At 47.5% G+C, this 17,613-nt stretch overlaps 1 protein-coding gene across 1 annotated transcript in view; it reads right to left on the bottom strand.

The window, feature by feature from the left end:
• Positions 1-17,613, bottom strand: part of LOC119974256 (high affinity cGMP-specific 3',5'-cyclic phosphodiesterase 9A-like) — a 78,191-nt gene that overhangs the window by 18,000 nt on the left and 42,578 nt on the right. Inside the window, exons 7-10 of the mRNA XM_038813026.1 lie at positions 17,207-17,298; positions 14,283-14,369; positions 7,476-7,580; positions 6,106-6,188 (exon numbers count right to left, since the gene is read on the bottom strand). Coding sequence (XP_038668954.1) covers positions 6,106-6,188; positions 7,476-7,580; positions 14,283-14,369; positions 17,207-17,298 — 367 coding nt within the window. The remainder of the gene's footprint in view (positions 1-6,105; positions 6,189-7,475; positions 7,581-14,282; positions 14,370-17,206; positions 17,299-17,613) is intronic.

Genomic DNA, 17,613 nt, shown 5'->3' on the forward strand with positions numbered 1-17,613 from the left:
ATTCCACAGTTCATCACTCTCTGAGTGAAGAGGTTTCTGCTGAGACTGTGACCCCTTGTTCCAGACCGCCTTCCACCCGCCAGAAGAAACAAAATCCCTGCATCTGGTCTCCCCAACCCTGTCAGAATTTCAATTCGATCCCCTCTCATTCTTCTAAACTCCAGTGAACATAGACCCAGTTGACCCAATCGCTCCTCATATGGCAATCCTGCCATCTCAGGAATCAGTCTGGTGAACAATTGCTTCACTCTCTCATGAATAGTGTTTTTGGATATTATACTGTCTTTAAGAACATATAAACTTAGCAGAAAATATAAGCCATGCGAGCAGCTCCATTCACCCCCATAGACCTGAAACACAGCAACATGAGAAGACCCATTCAGCCCCTCATGCCTATTAATGGGAACAGGAGGAGGCCCATTCAGCCCCCTCAAGCCTGTTACACAGGAACAGGAGGAGGCCCATTCAGTCCCCTTGAGTCTGTTACACTGAACAGGAGGAGGCCCATTCAGCCCCCTCAAGCCTGTTACACAGGAACAGGAGGAGGACCATTCAGTCCCCTTGAGTCTGTTACACTGAACAGGAGGAGGCCCATTCAGTGCCCCTCAAGTCTATTACCTGGGAACAGGAGGTGGCCAATTTAGCTTCCTTGCGCCTGTTACACAGGAACAGGAGGTGGCCCATTCAGCCACCTTGATCCTGTTACAGAGGAACAGGAGGAGGCCCATTCAGCCACCTTGAGCCTGTTACACAGGAACAGGAGGACGCCCATTCAGCCTTTTTGTGCCTGCACTCCCAGTCAATAAAATTACGTCTGATGTGACTGTGGTCTCTGTGGTGGTATGGATTGAGCACTGCCATTGGTGCAGAGCACTGGCTTCCCATTGGCTCTGGCTGGTCATGTGCCTCTCGGCCGATTGGTTGGGACTAGTCATGTGACTGTTCTCCAATTGGCCGAGAGGCAAGTAGGCCCCGCCTCCGAGGCAGAGTATAAGTACCCAGAGTTCCCGGCGGTCGGCCTTTCTCTGTAGTCGACCACCAGGCTAACAACTAGCTGATTAAAGCCACAGTTCGGATCCTAATTGTGTCTTGAGTCGAATTGATGGTACATCAGTCTCATCTCCAATTTTATGTCTGTTACCCCAATCATAACCACTGACCCCCTTGTCAATCGGAATTCTGTACATCAGCCTCAAATATATTGAGTGACCTGCAGCCCGAGCCCTCTCTGGGGGAGGGGAGGAGGTTTCCACAGACGGACCATCCTTGGATAGAAGAATTTCCTTCTCAGCTCTGTCTTCAATGAGGGAGACCCTCTCATGTCCGCCCCACCCCGTTCTTCACTCTCCCCCACGAGAGGGGAACATCCTCTCAGTGGCCGCCCTATCAAACCCCACTCAGGATCTGTGAGGATTACCTCTCGTTTTCCTGAACTCCGACGCGTACAGACCCAGTCCCTCTAAACTTTCAATACAACATCTCTTTCAGTCTGAATTCAGTTGATCACAACAGACGATTCCATCAGAGAACCAGATGGTTTGGGGAGAGCTTTCTCTTGGCAGTAAAAGAGAAAGATTTGCGTTTCCCGTGTTCATTCCACCCCGTCAAGATGACCCAGTGAGAGTTGAATTCTCAGAGGGACAGTACAGAGTGAGTGCTCATTTCTGGCACTCGGTTACAGCCAGTTACAGAATAGTCATGGGAACAGTGAGGTCACTCTTGCAATGTGAAAAGCACAACAGCCAAAGTCCGCACAGCATGATCCCACTAAAAGCAATGTGATAATGACTCCCAGTTCATATATTTTTTAAGGGCTGCTGGTTGAGCGATGATTAATTGACCCCAGGACACTGGGGAGAACAAAACTCACCTTCTCGACAGCCACCCCATAGCCCCCAATCCGGGCCCACAACCTTAACCTTCATCCAAAGAGTCACCATGAGATCTTTCACACTCTCTCAAGAGGGCAGATGAAGCCTTAGTTTCTCATTTGAAATTACTATATAATGGTTCAGTACTGACCCTCTGACAGTGTAATGGTCTCTCAATATTGACCCTCTGACAGTGCAGCACTCCCTCAGTACTGACCCTCTGACAGTGCAGCACTTCCTCAGTACTGACCCTCTGACAGTGCAGCACTTCCTCAGTACTGACCCTCTGACAGTGCAGCACTTCCTCAGTACTGGCCCTCTGACAGTGCAGCACTTCCTCAGTACTGACCCTCCCAGAAATGAGCACTCATTCAGTACTGCCCCTCTGAGAATTCAACTCTCACTCAGTACTTGTGGTGATGTGCATCACTGTATATACACAAGGGGTTAATGTAAATACACTACAACTAAGTAACCACCAGAGGGAGCACTGGAGATATCATGATATGCAAACATGCAGCTAATGAACACTTAGAATAAGACACAACCAATAAGCAGTCAAGACACCCAGAGGTGGCATTACCACAAGGGGGCATTACACAACCCATATAAAAAGGACAGGGCACACATGCTCTGCCTCTTTCCACAGACGCACAATAGAGAGTACATCAGCGTGGATAAGAAGCATCACACCCAGCACGTGGCTTAGAGCAGATTGGTTTAGTTAGACTGAGTTACTACAGTTAGATTAGCAGGAGAGTGAAACTCATTTAAGAACTGTGTTAATAGTTCAATGAACATATTAAACTCATTACAAAGTTTGGAGCTTCCTTTGTCAAAGCATACATCAGGGAAGCAGCTTATGCTACACGAAGCAGCATAACACAACATGAGACCAGGAGTGCCTGTTACATCTATTTAGTTCAACTCAGCAAGATCCGTGACAACCAGCAACCAAACTCAGGCACGATGATCGAGATTCCGGTTCCTAATCCATTCAGGTATCACGGCAATCTCAGTGCCAACTGGCGTGCATTCAAGCAACGATTTCAGCTTTACATGGAAGCATCCAACCTAAATGGTGTGGTCGATGCTGAGAAGATTGCTCTTCTACTCACCATTGCGGGTGGACATGCAACAGAGATCTGTAACTCCTTGAAATACTCCAAAGGACAGGAAAAAAAAGACTTCCAGACAGTCCTGGACAAGTTTGAAAAATAGTGCGAGGTAAACACAAAAGAAATCGATAAAACTGACGCCTATACTCACCACGAGGCAGAGGTAGGGATGCAACAGAAGCAAACGGCATTTTTGATTGGCAGACATCTTGTGTGTATCCAGCCAGCCCAGTCCGCACATGCGCAGTTCCCCAGAAGACGCGAACCGGCACAACAGTTGCGAAAAGAGCACACAGTAAAGGAAAAGCAATTTGCGCATGCTCATCCAATCCTACAATTTACGTCACGAGCGTCATGATGTCAGAGGGCCCGGACCATGCCCAATTAAAAAGGAAATGTCCGAAAATAGTGAAGAAGAGTTTTAAAGCCAGAAATCCCAATTCTTTCACCACGAAATCAGCACAATGCCTCAACTTTGACCAGTAGATGAAAATAACCTCCACAGAACCCTGCAGCAAGCAGTTAGCACTGCCCAAAGAGATGATTTGGTCCTTGAAGACTACAACTCAGAAGTTAATTTCATCATTGGATGTAGCGAGCACTGTAACAAATCCGAACCACAATGAGATGATTTGTACATTGAAGCAACCTACACAAACATGGATGAGTTCTTCGGATTTGAGGATCCTCAACCCAGCATCGATGACATCCCGACCCATGAATACAGGATTCTGCTGCGGCTTGACGCCACGAGACAGAGAGAGGTACAAGCCCACAGACACAGTCCTGACGCCACACGAGTGGTCCACGCACCACGAAGAGTGGTCCACACAACACAAAGAGTTCCCAACTCCACACAAAGAGTGGTACATGCACCATGAAGAGTCCCCGACTCCACACAGAGAGCGATGAAAGACTCCACAGCGAGACCATTGCACGACTCCGTTGAGAGCGCACAGATCGACTCCACAGCGAGACCACTGCACGACTCCACAAGGAAACGATGCCAGACTCCACAGAGAGAGCGATACAAGCCTCCACAGCAAACTAATTGACAGACTCCACAATGGAAGCAACACACAACTCCCTCGGCGCAGTCCATGCTTGAACAAGACCATGAAGGTCTATCCACCTTATCTGACCAACCAACAGCAGACGATGCAAGTCTGTCACGCTCACGTGAACATCAGAAAGACTATGACAGTCTACCCAGATTACTTGAGCCACCAGAAGAAGACTCTGACAGTCTACCCAGCTCATCTAACCAACAAGACGACACTGCAGGTCTACCCACTGTATGTGAGACAAGTGACGAAAGCTTCACAATTCCCATACAAGATATGCAACATCACAGCGAGACTGACAGATCTCAGCTTGTATGCACAGAGACACTTGACAATCCAAGTGAAACTACTCATGAGTCCAGTGCGACCACGTCAATTGAAATCTCATCCACTCGAGCCTCTCCACAAGAAAATTAAATCTTGAACATTTTGACTCCAGACGAGGAGCATCAAGAAACCAAAGATGATTCAAGTGAACCTGAAATGACTCCAGACGGGGAGCATCAACGAGCCAAAGATGATTCAAGTGAACCAGACATGACTCCAGACTCCATGACTCCAGGAGCACCGAGGAATCAAAGACGAAATGATCAATGAAACAGCAGATGCCACAAAGGACACTGACACAAGTAACTTTGTGAAGGACTCGAATTCTCCACTCGGAATGGTCATTGAGCACAACAAACAGAACAACAAAACCGACAAAAACAACAACACAGACAACAATAAGAAGCGTACCAAAGGCACCAAAGTTCACAACAAGTACGACAAAACCAACAACACTGGAACAACGACTGGTATGACATGGTGCAACTCTGCAAATGCAGGACACTGTGACAGCACAGCTCAGGACAATGGCAAGTGTGCAGATATATCATGGCATGATAACGCATCTTACAAATTCACGTTTGCTACACTACAAACAAGCTGACCAGCGTTCAAGGCAGCTGACATATAGCATCAATACCGCAAACACAGACACCAGTCCAGGTCAGACAGGAAAGATAACATCAAGAATCACTACCACAAGCATCAAAAGATAAAAGAGTCCAAATCAGACAACAAAGTGATTTGACCACTTGAACACCTCCTGATGACTTCTTGGTTCCTTAAGCACAGGGAAACTGACGGCGTTCACAAGGAAATGACAACATCAACATCGACACTTCAATAACAAAACAAGAAAGCCACTCAACCATATAAATTCATGAACTTTGGACTCATACATGTTATTTAGTATTGTATAATCATCACTGTCATCATAACTTGTACCTGCCATCACTTATCTACCTATTTTGTACAATTTTCTTTCACCAAGTACAGAAAATATGTGACACGATAAAAGGGGGGGGGTATGTGGTGATATGCATCACTGTATATGCACAAGTCCCTCAGTACTGACCCTCTGACAGTGCAGCACTCTCTCAGTACTGACCCTCTGACAGTGCAGCACTCCCTCAGTACTGATCCTCTGACAGTGCAGCACTCCCTCAGTACTGACCCTCTGACAGTGCAGCGCTCCCTCTGCACTGACCCTCTCTCTGACAGTGCAGCACTCCCTCAGTACTGACCCTCTGACAGTGCAGCACTCCCTCAGTACTGACCCTCTGACAGTGTGGCACTCCCTCAGTATTGACCCTCTGACAGTGCAGCACTCCCTCAGTACTGACCCTCTGACAGTGCAGCACTCCCTCAGTACTGACCCTCTGACAGTGCAGCACTCCCTCAGTACTGACCCTCCCAGAAATCAGCGCTCACTCAGTACTGACCCTCTGAGAATTCATCTCTCATACTGACAAAACAGCGCTCCCTCAGTACTGACCCTCTGACAGTCCGGCATTACCTCAGTACTGACCCTCTGAAAATTTATTTCTCACTCATTACTGACTCTCTGACAGTGCAGCACTCCCTCAGTACTGAAGAGGGGTGAGAATCAACTACATTCAGAAGACCAGAGGATCCCCCTTGACTTTGCCTCAGCATTCCAGGTTATGGCATTAGCCTCTGCTCGCACATTGGAACTGAACTCATTGAAATCGGAATTGAACTCACGTGTTGTTGTAGCCGGGATGGTCCAGATCGTGACACACCGCTGCCGTCATCAGGACTGCGATGTCCACCATGCTAAGCAGATCCTGCGGACAGAGAACCAAATGTCAACTATTGCAAATGGCTGTACTGAACTAGAGGACGACTGAAACTGGAGACGTGTTGCCGCTTTGTTCTATCTTCTTCTCCCCGGGAAGATTCATGTGTGCTGTACGACACATAGGCTGGCAGAGATCATGAACACCACGTCCCCTTTGACCTTCCTGCAATGACCAGTATTGGCTGTACCTGCACCCTCTCCAACCAGCCCATGCCCGCAATCCTAGGATGTAATATCTATGTCAGATGTGGTTCTGCGATCGGACAGCACTCTCTGAACAATACCGAGTGTGCTCAGAAATACACCAATATCCAATTTTAGATCATCGCAGTGTGGCTCACTAGCACTTCAGAACATAATAAAATAAGAACTAGCAGCAACAGTTGGCCATTCAGCCCCTCGAGCCCACTCCGCCATTCAATATTATCATGGGTGATCTCCTCTCGGCCTCAACTCCATTGTCCTGCCCGTTTTCCATAACCCTTCAACCCATTACTAATTAAAAATCTGTCTATTGCTTCCTTCAATTTACTCAATGTCTCAGCATCCACCGCACTCTGGGGTAGTGAATTCCACAGATTCATGACCCTTTGAGAGAAGTAATTTCTCCTCATCTCTGTTTTAAATCTGCTGCCCCTTATCCTAAAACTATGACTCCTCTTTCTAGATTGCCCCTCACGAGGAAGCATCCATTCTATGTCTACTTTATCCATACATTTTTTTATCTTATATACCTAAATTAGATCTCCTCTCATTCTTCTAGATCAAGAGAGTATAGGCCTAAACTGCTCAATGTCCCATCACAAGACAAACTCGCTAGAAGCCACAAATATTCCAACGCAGGGACCCTCTCCACTGCAAGGAAAAGGAATGTGCCCAGGCATTGTGCCATTTTTGAATTAAAGAAAAATGTGAGGATGGGGGTCAATAATTCCTTGGCTGTATTCTCCATGGCAATGTCTTGGCCAATCAGCCAACTTGGCAACAACTCAGCATCCTTTTCTTGGGAGCATGCTCCCGTAGAAATTAGGCGTTCTTGCGTTAGACCCGATAAGGAAAGCATTCGACAACTACACCTCTTTATACAGCGTGACAGCAATCAGCTTCATTGCACTTGTCGAGGTGTGCGGTTCAGCTGGCTCCCCCCCCCCCCCACCCCCCCCACCCCCCCACCCCCCCCCCCCCCCCCCCCCAACCCGGGAGTCTCAGCTTTACTGAGCTGAAATGACAGCGCAGGACCTTCACCTCGTACCTGACCCTGCCTGACACTCACCTTCAGGTTGCACAAGTGGATCATCCCGTGCATCATCTGCGTCACACAGAAACAGTGTCTGAAATTGTGAAACGGGTTGTCCCTGTAATTCTCCTGGATGCACAACTGCAGGAGAAAGAAAGACAAGATCGAGTCTGCAGGATGGGAAGCAGGTCATTTGGCCCATCCGCTCTATGCTAATTTACCTTCTCCACATCAATATCTTCCCCGCTCTTAAGGTAAAATGGGAAAGGTGCCACAAAGGGTTAACAGCATTCAGAAAAGAGGGCTTGAAATGCAAATCACCTTTATCAGTTTAAAAACCAGCTCGAGCCATCTTACACTGTAATCTGATGCTGTCCTTTCAAGTTAAAGAAATACTAGCAAATTAAGTTTTTAGTTACATAGAGGAAACAATACTTCACACTTTCATAGAAATGAAATGAAAAAAATGAAAAATGAAAATCGCTTATTGTCACGAGTGGGCTTCAATGAAGTTACTGTGTAAAGCCCCTAGTCGCCACATTTTGGCTGTTCAGGGAGGCTGTAACGTGAATCGAACCGTGCTGCTGGCCTGCATTGGTCTGCTTTCAAAGCCAGCGATTTAGCCCAGTGTGCTAAACCAGCCCCCAGAAGTTAATTATTTTAGCAAGCAGTTGAATAAGAATTGCCAGAATCTTAAGTGAATTATGTGAAATAATGTGCATTTGTGAATAATAGAAATTTCATGACATCAGTTAGAAGTAATGGTCAGCACGGTAGTACAAGTGGATAGCACTGTGGCTTCACTGCGCCAAGGTCCCAGGTTCGATTCTCCGCTGGGTCTGCACGTGTCTGCGTGAGCTCCCTCCAGGTGCTCCAGCTTCCTCCCACAGTCCACGGACGTGCAGGTTAGGTGGATTGGCCATGTTAATTTGCCCTTAGTGTCCCAAAAGGTGAGGAGGTGTTACGGGGATAGGGTGGAAGTGAGGGCTTAAGTGGGTCGGTGCCGACTCAATGTGCCGAATGGCCTCCTTCTGCACTGTATGTTCTATAAAAAAAAGTCGACGAAGGCATAAATTAACACCAAGCAGGAATCAGTTTAAACATGACAAGAACCGAATGTAACACTCCTCTAAGATTTGACAAGCATCAAAGCATTTTTTACCGATGCTTATCATTGAAACATCTAATAAAATGTAACCAACATGGCTGTGAGAAGGGTAATAACTATCCTGAATCGCTCACAGCCAGCATCATTCCCAGCACTCAGAGCTGCTTCGGTAGATGGGAATGACTGAATGCAGGAGCTGAACAGGGGATCAAAGTTACTGAGAACACCCACAGATAACCCACAGACACCCACTCCCACACCCACTGGTACCACCCGTACCAGCCTCCCCGGACAGGTGCCGGAATGTGGCGACTAGGGGCTTTTCACAGTAACTTCATTGAGGCCTACTCGTGACAATAAGCAATTTTCATTTTCATTTCATAAGAAGAGTGATTGTCAAGGGGGCCACGAAGGTCTGAACAACCGGAACGGAAAATCCAGAAGCAAGATCGTTTTTACTTGTTGTAAAGTCAGTTATGTTATCTTTTGGAATAAAGTAAAGTAATTAAAAAATTAACCGGAACCTGAAACAGTGGTTATTATATCGATAAGTCGAATATACTTTCCCAGCAAGGCAGGACCCAGGGTCAAAGCTACTGAGTGGTAAGTAGATAAAATCTTCTTTGAAGATATAGGTTATACCGGGGATAACTTGAAACATTAGTTTGACCCGAATAGCACCTACTTAAGTCTGCAAAGGAGTCAAGGAGTGAAAATCCTTGTGCAACATTTAGAAGATCATTTTTGACCCTTTTTGGTTTCGGGGGGGGGGGGTTTCTAAGAATAGCGAAGAATAACTTCACCACCCTCCTTTTCATCTCTCCCCATCACCATCTCTCTAACTCATGTGTTTATCCAGCTACCCCTTTAAATACATCAACACTATTCACCTCAACAACTCCCTATGGCAGTGAGTCCCACATTCTCCCCAATTCCTGTGGGAGTGAGTCCCACATTCTCCCCACTCCCTGTGGGAACAAATCCCACATTCTCCCCACTCCCTGTGGGAGTGAGTCCCACACTCTCCACACACCCTGTGGGAGTGAGTCCCACATTCTCCCCACTCCCTGTGGGAGTGAGTCCCACATTCTCCCCACTCTCCCTGTGAGAGCGAGTCCCACATTCTCCCCACTCTCCCTGTGGGAGTGAGTCCCACATTCTCCCCAATTCCTGTGGGAGTGAGACCCACATTCTCCCCACTCCCTGTTTGTGCGATCCCACATTCTCCACACACCCTATGGGTGCGATCCCACATTCTCCCCACTCCCTGTGGGTGCGATCCCACATTCTCCCCACCCCTGTGGGTGCGATCCCACATTCTCCCCACACCCTGTAGGAGCGAGTTCCACACTCTCCACACACCCTGTGGGTGCAATCCCACATTCTCCACACACCCTGTGGGAGTGAGACCCACATTCTCCCCACTCCCTATGGGTGCGATCCCACATTCTCCACACACCCTGTGGGTGCGATCCCACATTCTCCCCACTCCCTGTGGGAGCGAGTTCCACACTCTCCACATAACCTGTGGGTGCGATCCCACATTCTCCACACACCCTGTAGGAGTGAGTACCACATTCTCCCCACTCCCTGTTGGAGCAAGTTCCACATTCTCCCCACTCCCCGAAACCTCCACCAGCCCCTACAGCCCTCCCTATCTCTGTGGCCTCCTCAGGCCCCGAGGGCTCTCCATATCTCTGAAACTTCCTCCAGCCCCGACAACACTCTTTATCTCTGTCACCTCCTCTAGCCCTATAGTTCTCCCCATCTCTGAAACTTCCTCCAGCCCCTACAACCCTCCCTATCTCTGTAACCTCCTCTAGCCCCTACAGTTCTCCCTATCTCTGAAACTTTCTCCAGCCCCTACATCCCTCCCTATCTCTGTAACCTCCTCCAGCCCCTACAACACTCCCTATCTCTGTAACCTCCTCTAGCCCCTACAGTTCTCCCTATCTCTGAAACTTCCCCCAGCCCCTACAACCCTCCCTATCTCTGTAACTTCCTCTAGCCCCTACAACTCTCCCTATCTCTGAAACTTCCTCCAGCCCCTACAACCCTCCCTATCTCTGTAACTTCCTCTAGCCCCTACAACTCTCCCTATCTCTGAAACTTCCTCCAGCCCCTACAACCCTCCCTATCTCTGTAACCTCCTCTAGCCCCTACAGTTCTCCATATCTCTGTAACCTCCTCCAGCCCCTACAACACTCCCTATCTCTGTAACCTCCTCTAGCCCCTACAGTTCTCCCTATCTCTGAAACTTCCCCCAGCCCCTACAACCCTCCCTATCTCTGTAACTTCCTCTAGCCCCTACAGTTCTCCCTATCTCTGAAACTTCCTCCAGCCCCTACAACCCTCCCTATCTCTGTAACTTTCTCCAGACCCTACAGCCCACACTATCTCTGTATCCTCCTCCAGCCCCTCATATCCCTCCGAGATCTCTGCACTCCTCCAATTCTGGCCTCCTGAGCTTTGCCCGATTCCCATCGGTTTCTCATTGGCGACTGTGCCTTCAGTTAACTTGGGGGGGGGGGGGGGGTGCCAAACCTCTTTGCTTCTCTCTCCCTCTCTCTATGTCTCCTCTCCTTTAATATTCAGCTTAAAACATTACCTCTTTGACCGACGTTTTGATCACCTGTCACTAATATCCCCTCATGTTTCTTGATGCCAATTTATTTTGATAATCGCTCCTCTGAAGAACTTGGCATGTTTTGATGTGTTGAAGGTGCTATTTCAATGAAGGTTGTTGTAAGCCAAGAACATAGAGCGAGAGAAAGTGAGGGAAAATGGAAACATGATTGGGGGGGAGAGCGATAAGACTAGAGAGATAAAGGACTGGAGAGAGAGAAAATGGAGAGTGCATACTTGGGGAGAGAGTTGGATGACCAGGAGAGAGAGAACTCAGGAAAAGGGGAGGTGGTGAAGCAGGGAATAATATGCCTGTTACATACTAGCCAGCCTTTCAGAGTTAGGGTCAGGGTTTAATTTAAGGTTAGGATTGCAGTTAAGGTTTAGGATTAATGTTTTAATGTTAGAGTTTTAGTGTTAGAGTTAGAGACTTCGAATTCGAGTTTCAGGGTTAGGATTTTAAGGTTAGGGTTTTATGTTCAAGGTTTGGGTTAGAGTTAGAGATTTAGTATTAGGGTTAGCGTTTGGTTTAGGGTTAGGGTTTTTGGGATTAATATTTTAGGGTTAGGGTTCGAGTTGGGATTAGGGCTATAGGTTTGTGTTTGGGTTTTAAAGTTCGGATTATGGTTTTACGGTTATGGTTGGAATGTTTTTGGCTTAGGGTTAGAGTTTTCGGCTTAGGTTTAGCATTAAGGGTTTATGGTTAAAGTAGGCTCTTCGGGGTAGGGTAAAGGTAACTGGAATGCATTTCAGTGTCAGGGTGAGTGTTAGGGTTAAGGTTAGAGTTAGGTCTAGAGTTAGCAAGTTAGGGTTAGGGTTGTGGCTTCAGGGGTAGGGTGTAGTGTTAGAGTTAAAGTTGGGGTTGTTGGTTTCGGGGTTGGGTTTTAGAATTAGGTTTAGGGTTAGGATTTTCGGGTCAGGAGTAGATTAGGGTTAGTGTTATGGCTTAGGTTCGGGTTACCATTAGGGTAATGTTTAGAATGAGTGTTTGTGTTGGGTTTGGGATAACTGATTTATACCAGCCAGCATTTCAGGATTAGTGTGAGGTATCGGGTTTTACGGTTAAGGTTAGATTTATGGTTTTACAGTTAGGACAAGGGTCAAGGTACGTGTTCCTCTTAGGGTTTGGATTTTATGGTTTGGGTTAGGCTTTTACAGTTAGAGCTAGTTAGGGTGAAGGTTTCAGGTTTAGGGTTAAGGTTGGTGTTCAGTTTAGGGTTAGGATTAAGGTTTTAGGGTTCAGGTTAGCTTTGGGTTTTCGTGTAAAAAGGTTAGGTTTAGGGTTCGGGTTAGGGTTAGGTTTAGGGTTAATATTAGCGTTTTCACATTAGTCTTAAGGTTATAGTTAGCACCAGGGCTAGTGTTCAGATTAGGGTTAGGGTTACTGTTTTATGGTTTGTGGTGGTTTAGGATTTTGGGTTAAGGTTAGGGTTAGGTTTCGGGTTTTACAATTAGGGTTAGAGTTAGAGATATAGGATTTTGGTTACGGTTCTAGGATTAGGCTCAGTGTTCGGGTCAGGATAACTGATATGTTCTAGTCAGCATTTCAGAGTTAGAGTCAGGGTTAAGGTTAAGGTTAGGGTTAGGTTTTAGGGTTCGGGTTATGGTTAGGGTTAGGCTTTTATGGTTCGGGGTGGTTTCGGGTTAGGGTTAGGGATATAGGGTTTGGGTTATGGTTTTAGGGTTCGGGTAAGTGTTAGGGTTAGGGTTACTGTTACTTACCAGAAAGTGATGTTAGAATTACTGGTAGATAGCTGATGAAGGAGCTGTGCTCCGAAAGCTTGTGATTCCAAATACACCTGTTGAACTTTAACCTGGTGTTGTAAGACTTCTTACTGTGCCAGCAAGTGTTCCAGGATTAGGTTCACAGTCAGAATTACTGTTAGTGCTAGTGTTAGGGTTAGAATGAGAGTTCACTTTCAGTTAAGGGTTAAGGTTCCAGTCAGTGTTTCAGGGTTCGGGTTAGAGTGAGGGTTAGGGTTAGATTTAAGGTAAGGGATGGGATTACGAATATGTACCAGCCAGAATTTCAGGGTTAGAGTTAGGATGAGGGTTTGGCCTCGGGTTAAAGTTAGAGTCAGTTTTAGGGTTCAGATTAGCATAGGATTAAGGTTAGAGTGAGGGTTCATTTTAGGATTAAGGTTACTGATATGCACTAGCCAGTATTTAACGTTTAGGGTTAGTTTCAGAGTCAGGATCAGCATTAGACTTCAGGTTAGGTTTTGGGTTTTACAGTTAGGGTTAGCATTTTAAGGTTAGGGTTAGGGTTAATGTTATGCTTAGGGTAGGTTTAGGTTTTACAATTAGGTTCAGAGTTCGGTTTAGATTCAGGGTCAGGGTTAGTGTTAGGCTCAGGGTTAGGGTTAGGGCTAGGGTTTTAGGGTTTCAGGTTTAGGGTCAGGGTTAATGTCATGTGTTAGGGTTAGGGTTAGGATTAGGGTGAGGGTTAATGTCATGTGTAGGGTTAGGTTTTACAGTTCGGGTTAGAGTTAGGTTTAGGTTCAGGTCAGCGTTAGTGTTGGGCTCAGGGTTAGGTTTAGGGTTAGGGTAAGGGGCAGGGTTAGTATAGGTTTTGGGTTAGGTTTAGGGTTTATGGTTAGGATTGGGGTTGGAGGGCAGCACGGTGGCCTAGTGGTTAGCACAACCGCCTCACGGCGCTGAGGTCCCAGGTTCGATCCCGGCTCTGGGTCACTGTCCGTGTGGAGTTTGCATATTCTCCCCGTGTCTGCGTGGGATTCGCCCCCACAACCCAAAAATGTGCAGAGTAGGTGGATTGGCCACACTAAATTTCCCCTTAATTGGAAAAAATAATTGGGTAATCTAAATTTATTAAAAAAAAAGGATTGGGGTTGGGGTTTGGCTTAGTCTTGGGCTAAGTCCAACCCTACGGTTAGGGTTAGTGTTTTAGGGTTAAGGGCAGGTTCAGTGTTAGGAGTAGGATTTTTCCAGTGAGGGTTAGGGTCAGGGCTCAGTTTAGGTTAGGGTTAGGGTTAGTGTTAGTGTTATGCTTAGGACCTCACAGTTAGGGTTCGAATTAGTGGTATATACCTGCCTGCATTTCAGGGTGATGGCGTTAATATTTGTTTAGGATTAGAGTTACTGATACGTACCAGCCAGCGTTTTAGGGTGATGCCGTTGATGTTGAACTCCTGGACCAGTCCAAGGTCGTGGTACATGTATTCAATGCAACTGAGCATCTGTGGGAAGGATAGAAGGATAGAAATGTTAGTGCCTATCCATGATCCTTCAATGGGTGAAAAGTCCCATCAGAAGGCACTAATGACTGATTCCAAGGATGTAGGGATTGTCCCAATAGGAGAGATTGAGGAGCATGAGTCGATATTCTCTGGAATGAGGGGGGATCTCGTTGAAACATCTCAAATTCTCAGAGGGTTTGAAAGGCTCAATGCTGAAAGGCTGTTTCCCACCTAACTCTCACTGCCTGCCCCCCCCCCCCCCCCCCCCCCCCCCCGTGCACGGGCTGGGGAGTCCAGAACTGGGGGTAGAGGGAGGATCACAGTCCCAGGGTGAGAAGTCGACCATTTTGGGCTGAGTTGAGGAGAAATTTCTTCATTCGGAGGGTGGAAATTTTCTGGAATTCTCCAGCCCAGCGAGCTGGAGAAAACCCGGCATGGAGTGTATTGGAGACTAGGGGGGGGGATTAATGGATTGTTGGGGGCGCTGAGGGAGAGGGCGGGAAAGTGGGACAGAGGTAGAAGATCAACCACGAGCGTATTGAATGCAGGTGCAGGCTCGAGCCGCTGAATGGACTCCTCCTATACCTGATCTTCTTCTGTTGCCTAAAGAGGGGGGGGGGGGCTGATTGTTTAACACTTGGTAACCACAGTAGGCCAACCTTCCAGGGAGAACAGCCGTAGCTTTTCAAGTCCCTCCGCATGGCTGAGTCAGTGCTTTATGAAGGTTCAGCCTAACTTCTTTGCGTTCGAAATCTGTGCCCACAGATTTGGTGTCCAGTGGAGGTGGGGGTGGGGCGGAACATTTCGAACATACAAAAAAATACAGAAAAAGTGAAATAGAATTCAACTTTGCTCCTTACAGAATATTCCTTCACGAGTGGCCTAGACGCAATGTCAATACTTTTGTACTTATACTCCATGCCAGTCACAGAGCTTGAGGGGATCCTACACGAATTCCGGACCCTCAGTGTATTCTGGCTGAAAGGCAGTGACCTTGCCCCATTGCGCCTCTACGGTGCATTCCCCAAGGTTTGGTGGGTAACGTGGCATGGAGTCCTGGACATTGGAATGAGCCAGTCTGACTCAAGGCTGCATGACTGACATGGAGTTTATTTCATAAATATCAAGGGAATTGTAATTGTAGAGAGGTAGTTAAGGGTGGAATACACACTGTATTTTATTTAATTCATTTTGGGATGTGGGCATTGCTGGCTAGTCCCAGCATTTACTGCCCATCCCTAATCGCCCCCTTGAGAAGGTGGTGGTGAGCCATTTCTTGAACTGCTGCAATCATAGAACATAGAACATAGAACAGTACAGCACAGAACAGGCCCTTCGGCCCTCAATGTTGTGCCGAGCAATGATCACCCTACTCAAACCCACGTATCCACCCTATACCTGTAACCCAACAACCCCCCCCTTAACCTTACTTTTATTAGGACACTACGGGCAATTTAGCATGGCCAATCCACCTAACCCGCACATCTTTGGACTGTGGGAGGAAACCGGAGCACCCGGAGAAAACCCACGCACACAGGGGGAGGACGTGCAGACTCCACACAGACAGTGACCCAGCCGGGAATCGAACCTGGGACCCTGGAGCTGTGAAGCATTTATGCTAACCACCATGCTACCCTGCTGCCCCTGTGTGATGTACATACACCCACAGTGCTGTTAGAGAGAGAGTTTCAGGATTTTGACCCAGCGACAGTAAAGGAACGGCTGATATATTTAAAAGTCAGGATAGTGAATGACGTGGAGGGGAACCTCCAGCTGGTGGTGTTCCCAGGTATCTGCTGCTTTTGTCCTTCCAGATGAGAGAGATCGTGGGGTTGGAAGGTGCTTCCTCAGGAGCCTTGGTGAATTCCCGCAGCGTATCTTGTGGATGGTACACACGGCTGCCACTGTGTGTCAGTGGTGGAGGGAGTGAATGTTTGTGGAAGGGGTGCCAATCAAGCAGGGCTGCTTTGTCCTGGATGGTGTTGAGCTTCTTGAGTGTTGTTGGGAGCTGCACTCATCCAGGCAAGTGGGAAGTTTTCCATTACTCTCGTGACTTTAAACTTATAAATGGTTGATAGGCTTTGGGGGTTCAGGAGGTGAATTACTCGTTGCAGGATTCCCAGACCTGCTCTGGTAGCCACAGTGCTTCTTGATTTGGAGACAAGCTGAGTTTGTTCGCATTTCCTGTCAGTTTCATAGTGTAATGCTTGGGAATGCATTCTTACAAATGTTATGAATAAAGTATATATTTCAAAAATAAATTCTGTGTCCCTATTTGATAAAGATCAGAGGCTTTATGCTTGATTAACGGTGCTCTCAACCCGCCACTGACCAAGGATCCAGCGGTCAAAATCACAAAGATTTATCATAAAGTCTGCCCATGGCAGTAACTATTTCCACTTCACAGTCCCCATTGGGGCAGCCAACATGCCGGTCCCTGCTCGAGCCGGCTTTTATGCTCAATCTTACGAGCCCCAGCTGGGCAGGCCTCTGCCCACGACCGGGGTAGCTCATATTCTATAAACCCCACGGCGAAATCATTTATGGTTTCCCCAAGGACCTTGTGGAAGTTACGACACAAACATCAATGATAGAGGCAAAGCCCCAGATATCTCAGCTTTGGGAATCCATTTTAGTGTCTGGTGGGGGATCCAATGGGGGAGTTTTAGACTGTGTTATCCGGCCTCTGCCCTGCTCTTACAATTCTACACCAATTAGCATTGATAACCCTGCTTTGTTGCGGTCCTATTTTAGTAGAGGTTCTGAGCTATGCAGGCGCATCAACATTCACAGTGATGGATCCAACTTTGTGAAGCAGGTGTTGTCTTCCCCCTTACCTCATTAGGAGCCCATTGCCAGATATCAAATGTTGGTTGCTTGAGGGCTTCAATCGTTTCCTCTGACAGAGTGTACTGTGGAAAAGATAGATCTCAGATCAATACACGAGAGGCGCCTCTGTCAGGTCAAACTACATGACCCTGTTCTGACCCCCAGTAAAAGGAAGACAGTGCAGCACTCCCTCAGTACTGACCCTACGACAGAGCAGCACTCCCTCAGGGCTAATCCTCTGACAGTGCAGGCCCCCCTCAGTACTGACCCTCTGACAGTGCAGCATTCCCTCAGTACCGGCCCTGACAGTGCAGCACTCCCTCAGTACTGACCCTCTGACAATGCAACGCTCCCTCAGTACTGACCCTCTGACAGTGCAGCACTCCCTCAGTACTGACCCTCTGACAGTGCAGCA

This window comes from Scyliorhinus canicula, chromosome 12 (genome assembly GCF_902713615.1).
Source record: "Scyliorhinus canicula chromosome 12, sScyCan1.1, whole genome shotgun sequence".
Lineage (NCBI taxonomy): Eukaryota > Metazoa > Chordata > Chondrichthyes > Carcharhiniformes > Scyliorhinidae > Scyliorhinus > Scyliorhinus canicula.